At 36.2% G+C, this 10,727-nt stretch overlaps 1 protein-coding gene across 1 annotated transcript; it reads left to right on the top strand.

The window, feature by feature from the left end:
- The first annotated feature begins 3,403 nt into the window (after positions 1–3,403).
- LOC138904132 (uncharacterized) lies at positions 3,404–3,952 on the top strand. The gene has a single exon (XM_070192595.1). It carries the CDS (start codon positions 3,404–3,406, stop codon positions 3,950–3,952), a length of 549 nt encoding a protein of 182 aa, XP_070048696.1.
- Positions 3,953–10,727: the final 6,775 nt, after the last annotated feature.

Below are 10,727 nucleotides of genomic sequence, written 5' to 3'. Positions count from 1 at the left end.
GTACGGCCAAAATCGATTTTTACCATATACAATAAATATGATATTTTGGGTGATTTTTGCAGGTTGCTCAACCACGAGATTGGAATACATTTGCTAGGAAAAGAAGATGCAGAGTCAAAGAAGGGAAAGATAAACCCAAAAAAAAATCACATTTCATTCTAATGTTCGGATATGGACCTTATTATTCAAGGATTGGATGAGTTGAAGATTGAATCAGGAACTGTGAAGGAAGGTGGAATCACTGTGGATAGGGGTGTACATAGACCGGGTTGGCTCGGATTTTTCAATTACCAAACCAAATCAATTGTCTCGGATTTTTAAATGTATAAACCAAACCAAACCAATAAAAATCGGGTTTTTCATCTCGATTTTTCTCGGGTTTTTCAGATTTTTTCGGATAAGATCTTCATAGTATAAAATATATAATTTGTGCTCTAATATTTCTTAGTTCCTAGTAGAATAAAACTATATAATATGTTTTCTAAGAAAATAATACAAAATAATGTGAGATGATTCATGATTATATTAAAATACTCAACAAGTCGCATAAAATAAATATTGGTAATTAAGAAGGCATAATAAAAATAAACATAATCTAAAATTACTAAGTCATGCTAAAATAAATACTAAGTATTAGTTACATGACTAAATAATGATAAAAATAAGTTATGCATTTTCACTATCTAAACCAATGTAATACTAAAAGAATAAACATACAATACTATTATCATTCCTACTTCCTAGTATTGATCGATATTTTTTTACCACTAGTATTGATTTGATTTTGCTTTGGGATTTATTTGAGTTATTAACTTTTATGGGCTATAAAACATATTTGACCATTCAAAAATTCTAAGTTCTAGCTTGAAATAATACAATTAAAAGAGAAAACTATGAAAAAGTTTAAAAAATATTTATAAATTACATTACAATAATTATTTTTATGTATAAAATATTTTTAAAACTTGTATTTATGTAATGTTGGGTTGATTTGGTTTCGATTTGACTTTTTCCAGTTAAAATCAAACCAAACCAATTATGGTAAGGATTTTTTTTCTAACACCAAACCAAATCAAATCAAATCATAGTCGAATTTTTTTTTCTCGATTTGACTCGAATTATCGATTTGGTGCGGTTTATCGATTTTCTTTGTACACCCCTAACTGTGGATCAACTCTTCTTTCATGACCCAGATGGAAACATGATTGAGATCTGCAATTGCCAAAATATACCAATTCTTCCACTTTCCCCTTGCCCTCTCAAGAAGTTCAACAAATATCCAACGTTCAACCACACCATGCCTAATTTGTTTTACGGTATATATGCGTGTCTCTTCTTGTTTCAGTTTAAAATAATTTTTATATATACTTAATTTTATGTTACCCAAAAGATAATTACTGATAACCGTGTATAATAAGTTTGAATTAGTCACTTGAGAAATGCAACAAGTAATTTGTCACAATAAATTTATAAATTACAATGGTAATATAGATTTCTTTACACTATTAGCATATATAAGCTAAGTCCGTTAAACAAAATTTAGCTTAAAATGAGGACAAGCTTTTTTCCAAACGACCTATGAAGTTTGATTAAATCAATGGCACTGGGAGGGTCAGGAGAATTAGACGTTAACCTCGTAGTTTTAGTGGCATTATTCTAAGATTTTGTGTGTTTGAAAATGAAGGGAATGGAGCCAGTAAGATGAATTGCTTAGGAGAAGTGGAATATTTGACGATGGAGAACTTAGCCGTGAATATGATTGACATTTCATTTTGAATATTTATACATATCTTGTACGGGGATCTTCATGTTTTAACCTAATTATATTCAATTAAATAAATAAGGAAATTACACTTGTTAATATCATATAGGCTCATTGGACTATATATTATAGTTAATTACTTCATAGCACAGTAGAATAGAATAATTGATTATATGCTTAAACACTTTTTATCAAAGCATTAACGTTAATCTAACATATAGTTATTTTTGCATTAACATTAGACTTCAAAGCCTCTAGTTTATTATATAAATTAACGTTCGACTTCAAAGCATTGGGTTCATCGAATGTTTAATTCCGGCTATTTCTATGAGTGAACATTTGCTATTATCAGCGGTCGGTCTAACTCTTTGATTTAAATGAAAACAGGATATTAGCAGACTAGTATAATAAACTAGAGGCTTTATATATATATATATAGTAAGAAAATGACTTCGGCGGATATTTGAGCTGGCTTTCAACGAAATGTATACCTTTGGGTTAATTTTTGTTTTTAAAAAATTAATTGTATATAATTTCTGCCACTGAATCTGATTTTCAAACCAGTAGTTCATCAAATATCCATCTCATTCTATCAAATCGGAGAAGATTCGCTATTTATGGTTCGTTTAAGATTAAATAATTGTTATTTGTTACAACCATTTTTCTTTCCCTTCCAAATGAGCAAGAAATATTCGTGGTACAAAGAAAATTTTAAAATTCTTCTTTTTTCAACCAGATAATTCGTGCACGTAACTTTTGTATTCAATTCTTATAAAAACTTGATTACTCAAAGAAATGACAAAAAAGTGTGAAAAAAGTAGGACTACTCAAATTAACTGGAATTTCTAAGTAACCTCATATATACTAATGATACGTGTTCCAAATCATGGAATATACAAAGACTTAAGTTGCAATTGTTGGCATTATTCCTCTTTGGGCATTATACTCTAATTAATTTGATAATGCAAAGAATAAAGAATACTTCTAATCTATTATTAATCTGTTGTTAATTCTCATATCTCTCCATTAAATTTTTGTTACATTTCTAGATTTTATGTATATGAAGAGTGGGAGAATGAAGTTACTACTTCATAAATGGTTCATATTCATTCATATGACGGTTTCTTAATTTCTCATTTTTTGTGATTTTATTTGTGAAAAGAAACAAACTTTTCAGATGGTTTGAAGTTACTGTCTTTATGACAATTTTGTCATTAAACCAAGAACAATGTTACATAACATTAACTCCCATTTGGCTTCTTACGTTTTTCTTTTGGAAGAAAATGTAATTGATTTGCCTATATATGTATCATCATTTGTGAACTAAACAATCACCAAAACATTTATTCTTTCATCATCTCAAAAGACTATTCTTCTTCCTATTTTCCCTCGGCAATTCTTTTTTGCAAACTCCAAACTTCCAGCCACGAGTACACGTGTGTGGGAGTATTGTGGAACCTTGGGGAGCGACCGATCTTAACGATTTGCACCCAGTCGGACCGAAATCACTTTCAAGGCATTGGCTTGCCACAACATAGTATTTATTCGATAAGTTATTTCTATTCTCTTATTATTCTAGGTCAATATTATCAACTATTTTTTCTAACATTTTGAAAGCGATTTCACGTATAATATTGATCAATGGCTACCACTTTGACTAAAACTCTTCCCGATCTGTCAAAGCTTGAGCATTTGGATGGAAATAATTATAAGTGTTGGTCCCATAAACTTTTGATTTTCTTCGAGCAATTAGAAGTTGATTTTGTTTTGTTCAACGAACTTTCTGCTAATGTTGTTTCTAATACTACTGCTGTTTTTGATGGTTCTAATACTATTGTTGCTATTGTTGTTGATGATGCTGCTAAAAAAAATATTAAAAAAGATAATAAAACTGTTCGAGGGCATCTGCTTAACCATATGACTAACCCTCTATTTGATTTATTTATAAATTATAAATCTGCTAAAGTCATATGGGACAACTTGGAGAAGAAATATGGTGCAGATGATGCGGGGGAAAAAAAGTATATGGTTGGAAAGTGGCCGATCAAGTTTCAAATGGTTGACGATAAGCCAATTATGGAGCAGGTTCACGAGTATGAGAACTTGACTGTTGATGTTCTGAACGAAGGCATGGAGATGTATGAGATTCTTCAAGCTAATGTTCTGCTTGAAAAGTTTCCTCCTTCCTAGAGTGATTAAAAGAACCAACTCAAGCACAAGAAGAAGAACTTAACTCTCCAAGAACTGATCAGTCACATGAGGACTAAGGAAGCAAACTGTCTCAAAGATGAAGAGGCAAAACGTATTAAGGATAAGATGAAATCTCCCTCTTTTAATTCTTTTAAAGCTAACCTTGTGGAATCTGCTAGTACTTTTGTGAAAGGTAGGTTTAAAGGTAAACAGAAGAAAGACCAGAAGAAAGGATTTGTGAAGAACCAGAATTACTTCAATAATTCGAAGGGCCAAATCCAAAGGATACAATAGTTGCTAAATGATACAATCAGATTGAAAACCTTGACTGCCAGGAGACCTTCTCTCCTGTAGTCAAAATGGTAACAGTCAGAGTGGTCCTAGCCTTAGCAGCAGCATACAACTGGAATTTGCATCAGATGGATGTATACAATGCATTTCTTCAAGGTGACCTCACTAAAAAAGTATACATGTGGTTGCCTCAGGGATTTCACAGCCAGGGGAGAGAGTATGTAGGCTGCATAAATCCCTTTATAGATTGAAGCAAGCTTCAAGACAGTGGAATTTGAAATTGACTGAAGCTTTGCTCAACTCAGGGTTTGTGCAGAGTCGTTTTGATTATTCTTTGTACATAAAGAAGCAAGGGACTAGTCTAGTAATCATCCTGGTATTTGTGGATGATTTTCTCATAATTAGGAATGATCATTGCCTAATTTCATAGGCAAAGTCTATATTGCAGTGCAACTTCAAGATCAAGACTTAGGGAGTTGAAATTCTTTCTTGAAATTAAAATAGCAAGATCGAGAGAAGGGATATTGATGAATCAAATAAAGTTTGCAATGAAATTGATCACTAACCTTGGACTGGCAGGATCTAAGCCAGTGGCCACCCCAATGGAATGCAATTAGAGATTCACCACTGTGGAATATGATCAATACTTGAATCTGAAAGAAGATGAGAAGCTGCCAGATGCAGGACCATATCAGAGACTAGTTGGGAAGCTGATGTACCTCACCATGACAAGGCCAGACATTTCTTATGCAGTGCATGTGCTGAGTTAGTTCATGCATTACCCAAAAAAGTCACACATAAAGGCTTCAATAAGACTTGTGAGATATAAAAGGGGCTCCAGGCCTGGGTTTGCTTGAGCTCAAAGCAGTCCCCAAGACTCACAACCTTTTGTGATATTGACTGGGCATCATGTCTAGTGTCCGGAAGGTCTGTGACATGTATGTGATGAAGCTGGAAAACTCTTTGGTATCTTGGAAATCAAAGAAGCAGTGCACAATATGAAGAAGCTCAGTAGAAGCTGAATACATGAGCATGGATGTTGTAGTCTCAGAAATTCTATGGTTAACAGGGTTGTGCAAAGAATTGGGTGCAGAGGTTGAATTACCAATGGAGCTACACTATGATAGCAAAGCAGCAATCCAAATTACTGCAAATCCCACATTTCACGAACGAACAAAACATATAGAAATAGACTTGCACTTCATCAGAGAAAGAATTCAACAAGGAGTTATCAAAACAATATATGTGATATCAAAAGTTCAGGAAGCAGACTTGTTTACAAAGGCTATGGGAAGATCACAACATGAATATCTAATGAGCAATCTAGGGTTGCTTAACCTGTTTGCACCATCTAGCTTGATGGGGAGTGTTGAAGAAAAGAACGAGCATGTGCCAATCACGTAAGAGGCGATTAAGTCCGTTAAGTAGGATGTTAGTTAGTTATAACTAATTATAGAACTGGCTAGTGTAAAGCGTAGATACAACTGTAGATTTAGTTGCTAATTGTAGAGTATATATATACAGGTGATTATCTCAATGTACTCTTAAGATTTGTAATAACATAGTTCAGATTTCTCTCAAGTGGAGAACACCTTCTAGAACTTTCTCGTTCATTTCCTTTCTTCTTCATTTTCACTGAGCTTCTGTCAAAACTTTAATATATGAAAATTTAGTTTCTCTAGCACTAAAAGTTCTCTGCCTTTTCTACTGGCATATAGTAGTTAGTCTCTAACAAGCGTAAAAGAGTCCTAGCAAGTATCGGACCTAAAGTAAACACACTTATAGATTATTAAGAAAAATCCATGACAAGCAAAATGTGGCATCTAATAGAAAGTGTTTCCCAGGGTAAGGCTTCAATCAAATATTAGAAATTTAAATTATACATGTAAATTTAAGTTAATATTAATATCCAAAATATTAAGATTTTGTCAAGACCCAAAATTTCCACCTTCGGGACCGTGATGACGCCCAACATTTTACGCGCTAGGCAAGCCAACGTTAGAGTAATTCTTTTGCAAATTTTAAACACTTCGAGTAATTTAACCAATTAAACAAAAATGAAACTAAAATAAAGTATAAAGTGACATAATAACCCAATCATCTAAGTACAACCCAGATCTGGAATCACAAGTATACGAGCTTCTAGAGGTTTTACAAATAGGGTCTGAAATAAATACAACTGTCTCGAATGAAATGAACAGTAAATAAGGAAAGAGGAAGGGGACTTCAAGGTCTACCGACGCCAGCAGATCTACCTCGAGTCTCTAAATAAGCTAATCTGACCTGATACACCTCATGGGCAGCTGGGACCAGTACCAAAATCTGCACAAGAAGTATAGAGTGTAGTATAAGTACAACCGACCCAATGTACTCCGTAAGTGTCGAGGCTATGAGAGGACACCCACGTAATTAAACTTTTAAAAACAAAAATATACGTACAAAATAACAATAAATAAAGATTTAACATGTATTATTGGGAGGGGACATGCGAAGGGGAACATGATACGATAGCTACAACGGAAATGTCAACATAAGACAGTCAAGTAAATCATCAACCAATGAAAACGAATAGCATAATGAATAAAGACTGCATGACATCACCCATCGTCCTTTTACTCTCAACTTCACCATGAAATCAATAATAATGGCACAATATCACCCTTCGTGCTTTTACTCTCAATCTCTCCAAAAAATAATAAATACGGCACGGCATCACCCTTCATTCTTTTACACTCAATTTCATCATGAAACGATACATACGACACGGCATTACCCTTCGTGCTTTAATTCTCTTCCTTACAATGTATTAATCAATAAATGGAGCAATAATCGGCACGACATCGCCCTTCATGCTTTAACACTCTCCCTTACCATGTAGTAATGACTATAAGAATGAGCAAGAATAAACCTTACGTCCATAATGGTTCCAAAATACCAAACCTCAACTTCCAAAAGTACTCAATTATCACAAATAGTTCATAAATGCGGAAAGAATGATCAATTAAGTAATAAACTAGTCTAATCATGGATATTATAATCAAAGAAGGAATTAAATTACAAGGAAACAAGTCTCACCCGTATGCTTTAACCCAACAACAACACATAAATACTCGTCACCTCACATATACGTTGTACCCCAATAATTAAACACGTAGCAAATAGGCAACAAGTCTTAATCTCTCAAATCAAGGTTAACCACGACACTTACCTCGCTCCAAAATTGACTCAAAGCTCAACCTCGGCTTTGCCTTTTGAACAAGCCTCCGAACCAATCAAATCTAGCAAATTACTAACCAAATGATTCAAAATAAGCCTTAGGAACTACCCACGAATGAAAGAGGTTCAATTTAGGTCATTATTGAAAATGTCAACAAAAGTCAATCTCGTGCCCGCTTAGTCCAAATCCGAAATTCGGACCAAACTCCGACTACCCATTCACCCCCGAGCCCGGTTATGTAATTTGTTTCGAAATTCGATCTCAATTTAAGGTCTAAATTCCAATTTTTCAAAAATTCCTAATTCTACCAAAATCCCGAATTTCTACCATGAAATCCCAAGATTTAAGGTTAAAATCTCATGAAACGTAATGGGCAATTGAAAGAAATTAGGTTAGAGTCGCTTACTAATGAATTGGGTAAGAAAAATCTTGGGAAATCGCCTTTAAGGTTTTTAGGGTTAAAAATTTGAAAGAATGAGAAAAAATCTCGTCTAACTCAGCTTTTACCCGGTTGCAGATGACGCAATTGCGGTATCTTATTCGCAATTGCGAACTCATCTCAGAAGCCCAATTATCGCAAATGTGATGAATTGGTCACAAATGCGAACCCCCAGCCTCGCAAATGAGGACCTTTTTCTTCGTAATTGCGAAGATTGACAGAAAATGTTGAGTCAAAAATGCGACTCTGCCTTCGCAAAAGCTGAAAGGGCAAGTTCGCAATGGCGAACTTTTGCCTCGCAAATGTGAGAATCCCCCAGACTACCCAGGCTCACAAATGCGAATCCATGTTCGCAAATGCGAGGCTCACAAAAGTGAGCCAGATCTCGCAAATGCGAGCCATGCGAGATCTGCGACAGACACCAGAAGAAAAAGGCATCAGCTATGATTCTACGTTCAAATTCACTCTGTAGCCTATCCGAAACTAACCCGAGCCCTCGGGACTCCAAACCAAATATGCACACAAGTCCAAAAACCTCATACGAACCCGATCGCGCGATCAAAATATCAAAATAACACCTAGAACTACAAATCAGACACCAAATCAACTCAAATTTTCAATGAAACTTAAGAATTTCTATTTTAACAACCGGACGTTTGAATCACGTCAAATCAACTCCGTTTTGCACTAAATTTTACAGAAAAGTCATAAATATAGTAATGAACCTATACCAAGCTTTGGAACCAAAATCCAGACCCGATAGCAATAAAGTCCGACTTTAGTCAAATCTTTAAATTCTTTAAACCTTTAAACTTCAAATTTTTAACAAAATGCGATAACTCGAGCTAGGGACTTCCGAATTCGATTTCGAGCATACGGCCAAGTCCCAAATCATGATACATAACTACCGGGACCGTCAAAATAAGGATCTGGGTCTGTTTTCTCAAAATGTTGACCGAAGTCAACTCAAATGGATTTTTAAGGCACAAATTCACATTTAATTATTTTTTTCACATAAAAGCCTTTCAGAAAAATACATGGACTACGCAAGAAAATTGAGGAAGGCTAAAAGGAGCTATTTGAGGTTTTGAAACAAATAATTAAGGTTTAAAACTCTAGATGACCTATCGGGTCATCATATTATCCACTTCTAAAATAACTGTTCGTCCTCGAACGGACATAGAAAAGTACCTGGACTTGTGAAAAAGTGTGGATATCTACTCTGCATGTCCGACTCAAACTCCCAAGTAGCTGCCTCGACCGGATGACCTCTCCACGGCACTCGAACTGAAAGATAACTCTTTTACCTCAACTGTTGGACATGTCGGGCTAGAATAGCCACCGACTCCTTCTCATAAGTCAAATCCTTATCAAACTGGACTTAGCTGAAATCTAACACATGGGACGTATCACCGTGATACTTCTGGAGCATAGACACATGGAACACCGGGTGGACTGTTGATAAACTAGGTGGCAATGCGAGCCTATAGGCCACCTCCCCACTCTCTCAAGAATCTCAAAGGGTCCGATATACCTAGGGCTCAACTTGCCCTTCTTTCCGAACCTCATCACACCCTTCGAGATCTACGGTCGGCATAACTCTTTTCCATAGACTGAGTAGTGCGAAGTCGATCCTCAATAATATTGACCTTGTCCAAGGCATCTTGTACCAAATCTATACCAAACAATCGAGCCTCCCCCAGCTCGAACCATCCAACTGGCGATAGGCACTGCCTCCCGTATAATGCCTGATAGGGAGCCATCTGAATGCTCGACTGGTAGATATTGTTGTAGGCAAACTCCGTAAGTGGCAAGAACTGATCCCAAGAACCCTCGAAATCTATAACACAAGCGCGAAGCATATCCTCCAATTTCTTAATAGTGCGCTCGAATTGTCTGTCCGTTTGGGATGAAATATTGTGCTCAACTCAACCTGCGTGCCCAACTCACATTGTACTTCCCTCTAAAAGTGCGAGGTAAACTGCATGCCTCGATCAGAAATGATAGACACGGGCATACCGTAAAGACGGACGATCTCGCAGATGTAGATCTCAGCCAACCACTCTGAACAATAGATAACTTCCACAGGAATGAAGTGCGCTGACTTGGTCAGCCTGTCCACAATGACCCATACCACGTCGAACTTCCTATGAGTCTGTGGGAGTCCAATAATAAAATTCATAGTGATACGCTCCCACTTCCACTCATGAATCTCTAACTTCGGAAGCAAACCACTAGGTCTCTGATGCTCGTACTTTACTTGCTTACAATTTAGACATCGAGCTGCATATGCAACTATATCCTTCTTTATCCTTCTCCACGAATAATGTCGCCACAAGTCCTGATACATCTTGGCGGCACCCAGATGAATAGAATACCGGGAAATGTGGGCCTCTTCAAGAATCAATTCACGAAGTCCATCTACATTGGGCACACAAATATGACCCTGCATCCTCAAAACTCCTTCATTTTCAACAGTAACCTGGTTGGCATCACCGTGCCGTACTGTGTCCCTAAGGAATAGCAAATAAGGTCCATCATATTGCCGCTCTCTGATGTGCTCATACAAAGAAGACCGAGCGACTGTACAAGCTAAAACACGATTAGGCTCTGAAATATCTAACGGCACGAACTGATTGGCCAAAGCCTGAACATTCGATACAAGCGGTCTCTCACCAACTGGAATATATGCAAGGCTGCCCATACTCACTTCCTTTCTACTCAAGGCATCTGCCACCATATTGGCCTTCCCGGGATGATACAAAATGGTGATATCATAGTCTTTCAACAGCTCCAACCACCTCCTCTGTCTCAAACTGAGATCCTTT

The sequence above is a fragment of the Nicotiana tomentosiformis genome, chromosome 1 (genome assembly GCF_000390325.3).
Source record: "Nicotiana tomentosiformis chromosome 1, ASM39032v3, whole genome shotgun sequence".
Taxonomy (NCBI): Eukaryota; Viridiplantae; Streptophyta; class Magnoliopsida; order Solanales; family Solanaceae; genus Nicotiana; species Nicotiana tomentosiformis.
The sequence above is the reverse complement of the archived record's forward strand: the minus strand, read 5'-3'. Positions and strand labels throughout refer to the sequence as shown.